At 34.4% G+C, this 14,380-nt stretch overlaps 2 protein-coding genes across 2 annotated transcripts; one reads left to right on the top strand and one right to left on the bottom strand.

Moving 5' to 3' along the window:
• Window positions 1–2,776: 2,776 nt before the first annotated feature.
• Window positions 2,777–8,751, top strand: LOC130720659 (homeobox protein knotted-1-like 2). Its single transcript, XM_057571338.1, has 5 exons — window positions 2,777–3,612; window positions 3,963–4,085; window positions 4,188–4,320; window positions 7,361–7,614; window positions 8,009–8,751. The coding sequence occupies exons 1-5, from the start codon at window positions 3,217–3,219 to the stop codon at window positions 8,213–8,215; spliced, it is 1,113 nt and encodes a 370-aa protein (XP_057427321.1). The 5' UTR covers window positions 2,777–3,216; the 3' UTR covers window positions 8,216–8,751.
• A 4,475-nt stretch (window positions 8,752–13,226) lies between these two features.
• LOC130718987 (RNA-binding protein 1-like) lies at window positions 13,227–14,380 on the bottom strand. Its single transcript, XM_057569640.1, has 2 exons — window positions 14,327–14,380; window positions 13,227–13,706 (listed from the first exon to the last, which is right to left on the bottom strand). Exons 1-2 carry the CDS (start codon window positions 14,378–14,380, stop codon window positions 13,227–13,229), a joined length of 534 nt encoding a protein of 177 aa, XP_057425623.1.

The following is a 14,380-nucleotide window of genomic DNA, read 5'->3' as shown; positions in this document are numbered from 1 at the left end:
ATCGAATAATCACCCCGAGTGTTAGAAATGTGTGCTTCAGGCAACTTAAAACCTTCAGGGAGTTTCATATAGATGTCAGTATCAAGTGATCCGTACAAATAAGCTGTAACAACATCCATTAAGCGCAAATCAAGCTTTTAACGTACTGCCAAACTAATTAAGTATCGAAAAGTAGTTGCATCCATCACAGGAGAGTATGTTTCTTCAAAATCAATCCCAGGCCTTTGTGAGAAACCTTGGGCAACAAGCCTGGCCTTATATCGGACAATATCACCATTTTCATTTCTTTTCCGTACAAAAACCCATTTATATCCAACTGGGTTTACACCCTCAGGTGTACGGGCTACAGGCCCAAAAACTTTACGCTTCTCAAGCGATTTTAACTCAGCCTCGATTACGTCTTTCCATTTTTGCCAATCATTTCTTTGTTTGCATTCATTAACAGATTTTGGCTCATGATCCTCATTATCGTTTAACACATCTAATGCTGTGCTATGTGCAAAAATGTCATCAATGTTGACTTTGCTTCGGTCCCATCTTACTTTATTCACGACATAATTGATTGAAATCTCATCATTTTCAATAATTTCAGGTACTTGAGTTTCTTCTGAAACTGTACTTTTAATTATGTCTTGCTGCTCTTCCGGAGCTATCATATCCTCGTTTATGTCATCTTGGTTCTTATCTCATTTTCTTTTTCGTGAATTTTTATCTTTGGAACCTGCAGGTCTGCCACGCTTCAGGCGTGCGACAGATTTATTTGCAACACTAGATTGTCCAACAGGGACATCAATCTTTAATGGAGCATTAGCTGCTGGTACATATGACTTAGTCGCTCTTTTTGGATCACCAAATGCGTCTGGCAATTGGTTAGCCAAATTTTACAAATGAATTATCTTTTGAACTTCTAGTTCACATTGTTTCGTTCGAGGATCAAAATGAGATAGTGATAATTCATTCCAGCTAATTTCCTTTCCCAACTGCTTATTCTCTCCCCCTAATATAGGGAACTCTGTGTTCAATTTTATTGTGGATAATACATAGAAAACTTTCACAGTTTCTTTTGTGGATCATGTCCATGTTTATTTGTGTTTGAATCTTCTGGGTTCATACATAAAATGTATCATATTATGATTCTTCTGGAACCATATATGTATTAGACTATGAATCTTCGAGATTCATAGTATGATATATTGCACTATGATTTACTATATCATAGTGTTTCAACAAGAGAAAAGAAAAAAGAAAATAAAAAAATAGAACAGTAGATAAATGTTGATAGAAAACTAGAGCTCTTACTAGCTTGAAAAGAGAGAGCAATTCGTGCTGATAACGTGTTAAGAAAATAGTAAAAGGGAGAGGGGAGAAGAGAGAATGCAAGAGTGAGACAAGTGATTATGTGGAATGAGGTGTGTGATGCTTGGTGCATTATCCTCTTATTTATAGCATTAGGGAGACAAAAACATATGGGCTTGGCCCATTGGCCCATGTAGTTATCTATTCACAACAATTATTTTGATTATAAAGATTAGAAGTTCGATCATTGCTTATGAAAATGTAATACATATATTGTGGAAAGTTATTTAGTTACCATTTAGTATAAATATTCGTGACAAATAAATTAATCGCTCCTATCAAATGTGGATACACGAGGTTAAAAACAAGATATTATGTGTTGATCCAAATAGTATCTCATATATTGCCACTAATTTTATGTGAAAAAAACCTACTATTGAGGGTAAGATTATAAATATTATATTTATGTATTTATTTAATTTACATGTTATAATTTTATTGGGTAAAAATAAAATGGCTATTTAGATACTTGGGAGTTAAACCACAAGGGGTGGCACAAGTGGTGAATGTGCATTTCCTTAAGGGATTTCGCCTAGGCTTCTGACTCGGGTTCGATCCCCTATGAGGTAAAAAATAATACCTTTGTGGAACCTTTGTGGCCAGGGACATCACTACCGTATCCCGAACCATATTAGTCACGTGAGACCCATTTTTCCCGTGGAGACTGGTGACAAAAAAAAATTCTTGGGAGTTGGGATCTCCATCATTAGTTTAGACAACTAAAGACATAAAGGTAGGAAGAGTAAAAAGAAGTAAAAATGTGATAGTATATGGGCTTTGGGCCTCACAATTAGTAAAAAAAAAGTGATAATATAATGTTTTTTATACTATCACATTATAATGTTATGTGATAAGAAAAATAGAAAAAAATGAAGTGTTTGAAATGTGTATTTATCATTAGTGGTACAAATATCATAACCTTTTAATAATGATATTCTGATATACAAATGATGAAAATATCAACAAACTCTTCATTTTCTCTATATCTATTTTGGGTTATACTCCCTCCGTTTCAATATAAGTGTTTACTTAGAGAAGATGCACATATATTAAAAAATGCAATCAATTTTGTTAATTTTTTAAAACATGTCATTTGTTTTCCTATCTTACCCTCTATGATGTACTTTTATCTCTCCTCATTTATTATTCTCATAGGGACATTATATGTAAAAACATCAATTAGTGCTCCATTGAAATTCTAAGTGGCTAGTTATTGTCAAATAATTTTTTTTATCTCTAAATAGAGTAATAGACAGTTATTATAAAACGGTGAGAGTATGATATATTAATATCAACTACTTTTGTTTTATTCTTTTCTTTCTCATTTTGAGTGTGTGTTAGATGTGTGTATGTAGGGAAGTTGTTGCACATCATTTTCCTTTGTGTTTTTTATATATTTCTTTTTCATCTCTCAATGAAAGAAAGTCTTGTCAACCACCCCAACAAGGAGGCATTGCCGGTTTCGACTGCGCCACCTCTCTCTCTCTCTTCTAGTTTCATCTTCATCCGTACATCACATCATGTGAGACTAGTATTATCCCTGGTTTCTTTCTACCTTCTCATATCCTCTCTATCAATGACCCAAAATCATCGAGTGCAATTATCTTTAATCACTTGACCTATAGCACCTTAACTTTTGCTACCAAATCATACTTTTGCTGGTTGATTAATCTGTGGTCCTCAACATTCATTACCATCAATATCTCAACACACCTATTTTCTCTTTAGGGTTTAAGTTGTTGTTCACCCTTCCAAGAATTTCACAAAGAGAAATAACAAATTAGGGTTTTTCTTGCTTCTTCACTTGTGGTTCAAGAGAGAGAAGAAAGCTTTTTGCCTTTTGCTTTATAGTTTGAATTAATGGAGGAATACAATAATAATCATAATCACAACCACCTGAGTGAAAACTCAGGTCCAAGTCCAAGTTCAAGGCCAAATTTCTTGTACCATCATCAGTTTCCTATCAATAATTTTCATCTTCAATCAGGTGGATCAGATCATCACAACTTTCTTCCCGATCAATCACCACCGCAACAACCACCACTCCCTGCGGCGGTGAAAACTGAAGCCACCACCTCGCAGCTTCTTCACACTCCGATTTTCCACTACCCTTTGATGAGAGGAAATCTTATGCATCATTCTCAGCAAGGAGGAAGTGGGAGCCCGAGCTCTAGCGAAGTTGAAGCCATAAAAGCCAAAATCCTTGCTCATCCTCAATACTCTAGTCTTTTAGAAGCTTACATGGATTGCCAAAAGGTCAGCACTTAATTAATTATTCATTTCTCATCATAACAAATTCAAACAACATATGCCCCATTTTTTAATATTTTATTTATATATTAAACTCTTAATTATTATCATCCTCACTCTAGCATGTTTGGATCAAACTATTTTTCCCATAATGAATTTTGTGGCTATACTTCTTTTTCTTAAATCAATTTTACCGCTCAGCAATTTTGGATGTATACTTATTTTTCTTCAGAATCAATTTAGTTGCTCATAAGTTATTTGCAGAAACTTACCCCGAATTAATTTTGGCTTTACAATCAATTTTGAAGGATTTCAAACATGCACTCAATCTTCCTCTCTCTTTACTTTTGTTGTAGATAGGTGCTCCACCGGAAGTGGTGGCGCGTCTGGTGGCGGCGAGGCAAGAGTTTGAGGCACGGCGGAGATCTTCAGTTAGCTCAAGGGAAAATTCCAAAGATCCAGAACTTGATCAATTCATGGTATATAGAGGAGTATTTATTTATTATTTATAGTAATTCTTTTTTGCTTATTTCTATGGAAGTGAGGTAGTGTTGGAACTTGAAATGGTGTGTGTTGAACAGGAAGCATACTATGACATGCTTGTGAAGTATAGAGAGGAATTAACAAGGCCTATACAAGAGGCTATGGATTTCATGCGGAGGATTGAAACTCAGCTTAACATGCTTTGCAATGGACCCGTGAGGATCTTCAATGGTACTTCATCTTTCTCTTTATATGCATCAAGAGTACCCTTATTCTCTTCTCACTTTTATTCCTCTCCAATCCATTCCCTTTCTAACCAATACAAATCTCCATCTTTTTTTAGCATAATTAGTTTTGGTTTTGTTTTTTTTTCACTGAAAACGGAGTAATTAATTATGGATTATGCAATTTAATCAGCACAAAATTTCGTACTGGGTTCTGCAATATTTCTTGAAATTCGAAAACTTGAGTATTTCTGTACCCTCCTGAAGCCTGAAAACTTTGACCAAAAATTTCATATGCCTTCAAATCGTGTGATGGGAGAGGAGGGGACCCAATGAATGATATTTCTTTCATCAAGCACAGAACCCTAATTACTAGCTTCCTTTTATGATTTTTTAATAGGGAAGAATGTGTATTAACTATTAACTCTTTTCAGATATTTTTCTACATTACTTTTATAAAATATTTTAAAAAGTATTGTATTGTCTATTCTTCACGATTCCAGATGCTTCTTTATGTATTTGTTTAATATTTTAATTTTTTTTTTTTGCTAAAACCCAAATACACACGTTGGCGTCTTTACTAGCCTGGCTAATCCGTTTTCCCAAGCTTGCTCTGAGGTCTGACAAAATTATTCTTCTAGGGTTTCTGAGTTAATCCGTTTTTATATTTTGCTAAACTAACTAAAAGTTATCATTATCATGCTTATCTAAAAAAAAAACTAAAACTTATCATTACCATGTACTTCTCGTATTGGTTGAACAGTGTAGCATGAGATAATCAGTTAATCACAGACATCCTCTCATCATTGTATTGGTCTTGTTTTTTTTACTTTTTCCTTCTCTTTCTTGGGTTTTTTCTCCTTCTGCGTCTGAGTCACACACATCGTCTCGTTTTTTTTTATCTATATATATCTTATTTAGCAAGAAACACATTGGATGTTGTACTATTTTTGATGTGTAATCCCATTTTCTGTGTATGATTTTGTGGGTTGTGTGTTTGTTAGGATACACTTTTAAGTTTTAAGACATAGCTCACATTTTAATGAAAAAAAAACTTAATTTTTTCAAAGAAATAAAATAGTTTGATTATATATAAAGTAACTTTCACATTTTCTCTTCATTTCTCTACGTATCACATCACATCGAGTCCACTTATAATTGCAAACACCTTTGGACACCCGACACATGTGCAAAGATCAATGTCGGAGAGATTGTTTGTTGACATCATATATATATAACTGCTTTGATTGCATCAAATGAGGGGTGGGGTGTCTTTGGGTGTTTGTTATTATTTAGGTGTTCAAGTATCATTTTTGCATCACATCATATATCATATATTCATATAAATTATTTTTCTCTCTTCTCTTATCTTAATTTCTCTTGTTTCAATACACACATCGGGTGAATTTTACTTTTTTTAACTTTAATTTATTCACACCCAAAGAGTCTCTCCTATTCCTATATCTTACTAGGTGAAACTAAGGTGCGTAAAAATGATTTTTTTATACTTGATTAGTTTTATATATAAAACATGCATGCCTAGCAACCGATATGAAAATGATTCGTAGACATCTGCATAATGCAGATAGTGCACACAAATAGAGAGATAGAGAAAGAAAATGGAGAAATAATGAATGTTATATATGATGAATGTAAGAAAAGAGAGAAATAAAATGCAAAATGTGGTTTCCGGTATATACACTATCTATATGTCTAAATTTCACCGATGTAATGTTGCCTTTATCTCAATTCACCTTATTTATCTCTAACCTTTTATGTTTCCAACATATCATATTTTTGATAATGAATCATTCACACTTCTCTTTACCAAGTGTGAGATAAGAAGAGAAAAAAGAGAAACATATGAGTGAAATGATATATGATGTGATAAGAATTGCAAAGAGATAGAAAAAAAAAGTTGAGCGGAATTGAAATAAAAGAGAAAAAGAAGGGTGGAATCATTATTCCCCATTTTTTCTCTTGTATTTTTATCTCAATTGATTTTGGGTCTATACATTCCATGGTATGCCAACAACTATTATTTCCCATGTCTAATGTGTCAAGAGTTTTGGTAGCCAATCTTACAATTATGTGTGATATTTAAGTAAATAGCATTTTTAAGATATAATTTGCTCATTACAATTTTTTTTTTAGATAAACCAAATTGAATAAATAAGAGTACGAATGGGTACTCAAACCATAAAATGTACATAGAACTCAGTTACGGTCAATAACAGATTAACCACAAGCTGAGGAACAGAACTGTGTAAAAGGAACAAAAAAATACACCTGTGAATTCTATTCAGTGAGCTTACAGTTGAGAAGCCTCACATTAACTAGAGTAACTCTTGAGCTAACTTTTGAGTTGAGTTAGATTTTGAAAATTCTAATGACCTTATTAAAGTTTTCGATGGTTGATGAGTATTTCAGTGAGTCTACTCTCTATGTCCTTTCTTATCTACGTCATCATTCGATAACTGTGTATTTACATTATGAAACTACTTTCTCCATTTGAAACAATTGTTATTTTAGCTTTTCACCAATTTTTCAAAACTCTTGTTGTTTTAGAAATTCAAGACTATTAATCACATTTTCTTCTATATATACCCTGATTGAATGTTATATTTGTCACCTACAACATCTAATCTTCACCTATCTCAAGTCTCATCAATTACTTAACCAATTTTCATTTAGGGGTTTCTGTGCTACTTTCTTTAGTTGTACCGATGTCAGTTACTATCTCAGGTATTTAGTTTCTAGCACCCCTTGTGCTAGCCCTTCAATATAATTCAACATTAAATTAGAGTGTTTTAATCTAATTATATATCAATTTATGCAAGTCTTAAATTATGTGTTACCTTAAACAGTAACAGTTTTTGGTTCCACGTGTAACCAAAAAACAACAACGTGTTTCAAAAAAAAGAGGGAGTAGATTTTTCTTTATGAGTAGTATATACTTTGTATTTGTTGTAACAAAATGTACATATATTATTACTCAGTTAGTTATGTGCCATATTTAAACAATGTTGCATGCCATTGTTGAGCAGATGATAAATGTGAAGGCGTAGGTTCATCAGAAGAGGATCAAGACAACAGTGGTGGAGAAACAGAACTGCCCGAGATTGATCCCCGGGCAGAAGACCGTGAACTCAAAACTCACTTGCTCAAGAAATACAGTGGTTACTTGAGTAGCCTTAAGCAAGAACTTTCCAAGAAAAAAAAGAAAGGAAAACTGCCCAAAGATGCTAGACAAAAGCTGCTTAACTGGTGGGAATTACATTACAAATGGCCATATCCTTCGGTATGTAAATTTACAATCTTCATCTTTGAACACTCAAACAGTAATAAATTCACAATTTTTCCAATTTGGATTTGTTGTGGTAGAATTTTCCAAAATTCACCATAGTCATTGCTCCATTTTTTTTGATCAGCAAACTGTTTGATTAAGATCAGACGACTTAGATTTAAAGAGAATGACTATACATGTTTTTTTGTATAGGCAAATATAATAGTGTTTGTAAATTAATAAGTGGACCAATAATAATAGTTATAAATAATCAAGTAAAATCTAGGTGTAATTCACGACTCATTTATGTTAAAACTTAAAACTATTGATCCAGATATTTTATTTTTGGGGGTAAGTTCACTCATGTTTTTTGCCTTCAAAATTGATGTTCTTGTTTGATAATTACTAGGAATCAGAGAAGGTGGCATTAGCTGAATCAACTGGTTTGGATCAGAAGCAGATAAACAACTGGTTCATTAATCAAAGGAAGAGGCATTGGAAACCATCTGAAGACATGCAGTTTATGGTGATGGATGGCCTCCATCCTCAAAATGCAACACTTTATATGGATGGTCATTACATGGCGGCTGATGGTCACTACCGCCTTGGGCCATGACCATCTCTTATGTATAAGTGTATCAGGTGAGAGAAATGTTTAATTTAAGGCTCCAACCTCTCATAATAAAAAGTTCTCTCACTTGATACGAGCTTCTTATCAAGAAATTAGTAGAATCTCTATGGGTTGGGTTACCTCTAGTACCCCCTTTCTTTTCTCTATTAATAATATAATTTGACATTCCAAAAAAAAAAAAAGGATAAAAAGCCAACGCTTTAAGCTTGTAATATATCAAGCATAACGTGAACATTAGTTTTGCTTGTGTAGTGTGAGCACTAGAGTATGTGATCGATATCTTTATTAATTACTGTTGCTTATATTTTCAGTACAAGTAGTACCCAGGAACAGATAATCTATTGAGATGTTTGTTGGAACTTTGATTATTATTACTTCAACCTTCTTAATTGAAGTGTATAACTTTGTGGTATGATTGGTGTACGCAAAAGTTGTTTGTGATTTGGAGCTTCTGTACCATCAAGAGTTTGTAAGGAGTTACTGGGTATCAAGCTTTTAATGGACTGTATATGATGACAAAATCATTCTTCATGAAACTTGTGAATTTGATGCATGGTTGAAAAGTTCAATGTTATGCTTCCTTGTTGTTGGCAGTGACGGATCCAGAAATTTATTGTTGTGAGGGCAATATATACATATAAATTTGTATAAAAAAATTTAATTATATTACTAGAAGTGAGTGCATTTTTTACCAAATAAGAGAAGTAAATACATTTTTTACTAAAGAAGTCATAAAAAACCACATACTTTTATCACTCAAGTGAGGACATTTAACAATATGGAATACAAGTGAGAGCATTTAGCAATGTAGAACACAAGTGAAAGCATTTTTTTATCAAAAGAGTCACAAAAAACCACATACTTTTACTGTACAATTTTTTTCTAATTATTTTTTTTTTAAATTTAAGTGAGGGCACATGCCCTCATGCTGTTCTACCTAAATCCGTCACTGCTTGTTGGTCTCTCTTGCGCATGCTGATTAGGCTTTCGTACACATAGATATTCAATATAATGTTTGTTGTGCATCATTTTGGTCTAGAATCATAAAAGAAAGAGAGGAGAAATAAGTAATAATGTGATATATGATGTCATGAGACAAGAAAAGAGATAGAGAGAAAAATGTGTTGTTTGTGGATGTATAATATTGTTTTATGGTTATACGAATCCGGACCCTTAGATGTTTCATTATAAGGACTCGGAATCCGAACACTTTCACTAGATAAAAAGAATTACAAAGCACTTAGTTAGTTGTTGATTGATGCAAGAAATTCCAAATTTATCTCGTTATTAAGGAATTAATTTGCAATTTGAACATTATTAAAGCTAGTTCTGAGTATTACCGGCCCCGAACTTCTCAAGTATGAATGCAATAATAGAGACCAACATCAAAGTTAATGTGTCTTACACTTAGCGTAGTATTATCTGAGTTAGAGACCACTTCGTGTTGGTTTTTCCTTCATGTTACAGAAGGAAATTCAACTCTTTGTATCATAATTGGGCTGGCTTCGGAGTCCTATGTAATATTTTGCATCGTTTGTCCATATTAGTGATTATGAGCTTCCGGTGGAAAATGTTACTTACACACCTCAAAAAGATGTGGAATGAGGAGAGAGATAGAATGAAAGAAAAGAAAAAAAATAAGAGAGAAAGTATGAGATGTGATAGATAATAAAAGTAGAGAGATAAAAACAAAAATAGGTGGAAATGAAGTGTTTAAAAAATGAGGTGTGTATATATCATTGTTGGCTTCCTGTGAAGGATGTGTGGGAGAATGAGTGGAATTGGTAAAATATTTGGATTGTTGTCCCTCAAAGAGACCCAAGCATTGAGTGCTGATGTCTCGGGCTGGACTGTTAGGATTACCGGGATGCTTGGAGATGACACTTTGGCTGCAGATGAGCACTGCTCAACAACATTGGCTAATGCTTAGCTGAATTATCGGTTGCATCGAGCTTTACCTTCGAATGTGCATCGTTTTTAAATAAGATTGCGGATAACTCGGCTTGTACGCGCTGCTCCCATCCTTCCAAAGACATTCTCCATTGCTTAAGGAGATGTCTGCACTCCATAGAGGTTTCGATAAGGTCTGGTTGTGTTTTATTTCATACGATCTTTTCGCTTAATTCTTGGGATTGGTTGACTGTTATTATTGAGAATTCTGATTCTGAAAGGTTTTTGCATAATTTATGCTGGATTTGGAGATGGAGGAATAACATGATGATGAGTAGTGATGTCTGATCATTGCGGTTTGGGCAAAGAAGCATCATATATGATGTTTCAACCTCTTTCCCCCTTGGTGGTGATTTTTTTGTTAATCATCTTCTTGGTAATTGGACAATACCCCTGATTGGTTTGATGAAATTGAACCTTGAAGGTAGTCATAGAAGAGGTTCCTCGATCATGGGTTGTGGAGGTCTAATGCGAGGTTACAATGGCACTTGGATATTTGGCTTCTCTAGTTTTGAAGGTACTGGAGAAGCTCACTTAGCAGAATTGCGCTAGCTGTCATTCGCAGCCTTACTTTTGTGTGGCATTATCGTGCTCAGAAACTAGCTAGTATTATGTGACTCAAATTGTTTAGATGTGGTTCATAGTCTTTCACATATGGGCTCTTTAAATCTGCATTTATGTGTGGCTTTTCTGGTTCAAGCGTGTTCTCTAGTACAACAAGAAGTTGTTTTTCACCATATCTCAAGGGAGCTAATACTTCAGCAATATAGGTTTAAGGTATAATAGGAGTGATTTGAGAACTTGGGTTTTTCTCTCACGAAGGTTCTGCACCAGCTAGATAATGGCTAGGTGGCTCCCTTGTTGTTTTGCTTGTTTTGTTTCTGCTATTTTTAAACATTCAAATCTACAGAAAAAGAATAAAATAATTATAATGAACTTCATAATTTTCTTAAGTCAAAGAACATAAAATTATGCTTGCATAAGGCATGACCTGGCTTGGAACTGAGGTTATCACCAACTTCTGTGTGAGAGCAACTGCAGGGACTTGGTTGATGTCCTTGAAGATACTAAGGGTGTGAATCTGCATATTGAAGTCCATGTGTTGAGGAAAATCTTGGAGCTGTTGTCATGAAGCTGGAGGGTGAGCATGAGTTGAATTTCTCGGAATGGTAATTGTGCGGGTGAGTGGCTTACGAATAAGGGGGTTCACTATGAAAAAAAACAGCAATTTGCGGCGGTTCTGAGAGAGAGATGAGAATGTGAATATGAAATTTGAAAGCCTTAATTCCTAACCAAAACAAACAGATCCAAATCAGAAACCAGAAATCTAAAATCCCTAATTCCTGATCAAATCGTGAGATGAGACGAAGTGCTTACCTTCAATCCATGACTGAGCTTCAATCTGGAATGCGATTTGCGTGAGCTTTGCTTCTGAGAATGGAGTTCGCCATCGCTGAGAGAGGTTTCAATACATCAAATCGCGATGCTGAGAAAGGCTGAGAAGCAGTGAAGGAAAATCGAGATCGGGGAGGAACGCGATTTGCGTGAGCTTTGCTTTTGAGAATGGAGTTCGCCATCGCTGAGAGAGGTTTCAATACATCAAATCGCGATGCTGAGAAAGGCTGAGAAGCAGTGAAGGAAAATCGAGATCGGGGAGAAGTTCAACGCGAAGTGAGGTGAGGTGGGAATCACGATTTGAAATGAGGTAGAGGAGAGGTGAAAAACGCGATTTGAAATGAGGTTGAAGTGAGGTGGGTTTAATTTAGGTTTCCTGATTTAATCATTCCGCGGAGCCTGGTTGAACCGCCGCAAATGTCTGAAAAATCGCCTATAATTGACAAAAACCGCCGCAAATTGTACGAAAACCGCGACGGCTGGCTTAACCGCCTGAAAAAGCGCCTCAATTTTAAATGTCTGTCGCTAAATACCGGTTTTGTTTAGTGGTTCTTAGCCCCCCACTGCCGTTAGGATTATGGATAGACCCGATGTGGAGCTCAAGACGTTGTTGAAAGACCTTTTGTCTTGCCATGACCTTGTTTTTTGTTGTAAGTTTTCCGAAGAATAAAAAAAAAACTCGAAAAAGTTGTATCTAGGGTGAGTTCTTCGTTCCTTTGTCGACCCTATCTGTGTTTCTACGATGGCCCAAGAACACGCTCATTCTTCAGCCGTAGAGAGACTTTTGAATTGCGAGGTACCATTACGAGCTCAATATATACGAGTGTTATTCTGTGAAATAAGTTACCTTAGAAAGAGTTGAGTACCGTGGACCTTGGTGTGCTAATCTTGTTTAGATCTATCATTTGGTTTGGCCCAGATCTAATTGGGCTATATTTAAGTGTCCTTCTTTATTGACAAAAAAATAGCGTCCTTCTTTCATTGACTACCACGTTACGCTATCATTTTTGTTTTAGAAAGCCATACACCAGTATTTGTTACCATGTTCAAAATTGGTTTAATTGAGAAGATTATTTTCGTAGAAGCTTTCAATTGTGTAATAGTGTAATACTGTAATACATGAGCAAAATATTCATATGTTCTCTCACCATAGCAAATTTAGATGCCAAAATTATTGCATTTGCATATTAGCTAAAGTAAAATGATGAGACATGACAACTGTATTTTTTTTTTGGAAAGTCCAAATATATATAATAAAGGCAATGCTCAAAGAAATGTTACATGAAAGGAGCAGGCCCACGGCCAATGAAACATAAAAGGATTTGGATCCTCTCCGATCTCCATCCAGCTTCCAACATAAAAATATACACAAATGACAGAGTAGCAAAATGACCACAAAAAAAAAAAACAGAGTAGCAGCAAAAGAAAATAGATGAGGAAAGCCAATGTAAATATTAATAACACAAAAGAAACGCTGCAGCAACATTGTCTAACACATGCAATTTCAAAAAAAAAAAAACATTGTCTAACACTCCTGGTCACGTTTCCCACTGATATTAATAACAATTGTATCTTTAGAAGAAGAAAAATGGCAAAATCTAGCAATTCTTAAAAGTATAACATTCACCTCCCAAGATACTACCAAAACCAATTAACTTGGTAAAATGTAAGTAGAAGGAACCTTAGACATTAGGATCATGGGTACATACCAAATGTTCCCATAATGATCATATGAAAGGGCATATCCATAGTTGGCAATAATGTACTTGGGTTCATAATAAGGAAAACTTTTTGAAAATACTCCTTTTCCACTCTTATTGTTCTCCTCTTTTGGCACAACCCTCTTAACCTCCACTTGTTTACCATTCAGTTCATGAAAGCTTTTCTCCAGAACTTGTTCAACAGATTTTTCTGAATCGAAAGTGATGAACCCAAATCCTCTAGGTCGGCGTGTTACGGTGTTTTGCATCACCACCAAATCTGTTATTGTGCCAAACTTCTCAAAATACTTCCTGAATTCTTCCTCAGATGTACTTGAAGGTAAGCCTCCAACAAAAATCTTCCTTCTCCTAATGTTGTTAGGATTGTTAGTCATCACTTCACCTTCGGGACTTTCTTTCTTTATTTCTTCCTATACAAGAAAATTAAAATAAGTCTTGAATTAAATATAACGACAGAAACCATATACTCAAATAATGTTGGTTTGGGGAGAAATTTTTCCAGCTCTCCAGTATTATCGAAAACTCAATACTCATTAGCAGGATAATTATTTGAACTAATTTTGTCTTTTTTATTTGAAAAAATAACTGAAAATAATAATCATACATGGTCATGCGTTTGTATTTAAAAGGAGGAGTACATACTCATGTATAGCAATGGAGATTTTCCATTATTTTTATTCATTGTGTTATATAAGAATTGGAATGTGTGATAAGAGAAATAAAGAAGAAAGATGAACACTGAATTTGGATCCTCTGCAATAGATTTTCATCCTAATAAGAGTCATCATTCAAAAAAAAAATCATGAATTAATATGTCATAAATTGTAGTTAGATTATAATAGCATTTTTTTTGAACAGCTAAAATGAATTATAATAGAATATTAGCATTAAAGGTTGCTAATAAACCTTAGTATACAAAACAGGGGAAACCAGATTTAACAGAAAACAAAAGCAGGGAACAAATAAACAGGGGAAATAATAGCATTATTAAATGTGAAGTAATAATTGATTGGAAGAAAAAGAGACTTACCATTCTTTCACATGTAACTTGATCATCCTTAAGGGATTTCTCTGCACAATCCAT

Source organism: Lotus japonicus, chromosome 5 (genome assembly GCF_012489685.1).
Source record: "Lotus japonicus ecotype B-129 chromosome 5, LjGifu_v1.2".
Classification (NCBI taxonomy): domain Eukaryota; kingdom Viridiplantae; phylum Streptophyta; class Magnoliopsida; order Fabales; family Fabaceae; genus Lotus; species Lotus japonicus.
Note: the sequence above shows the minus strand (reverse complement) of the source record. Positions and strands in the feature narration are given on the sequence as shown.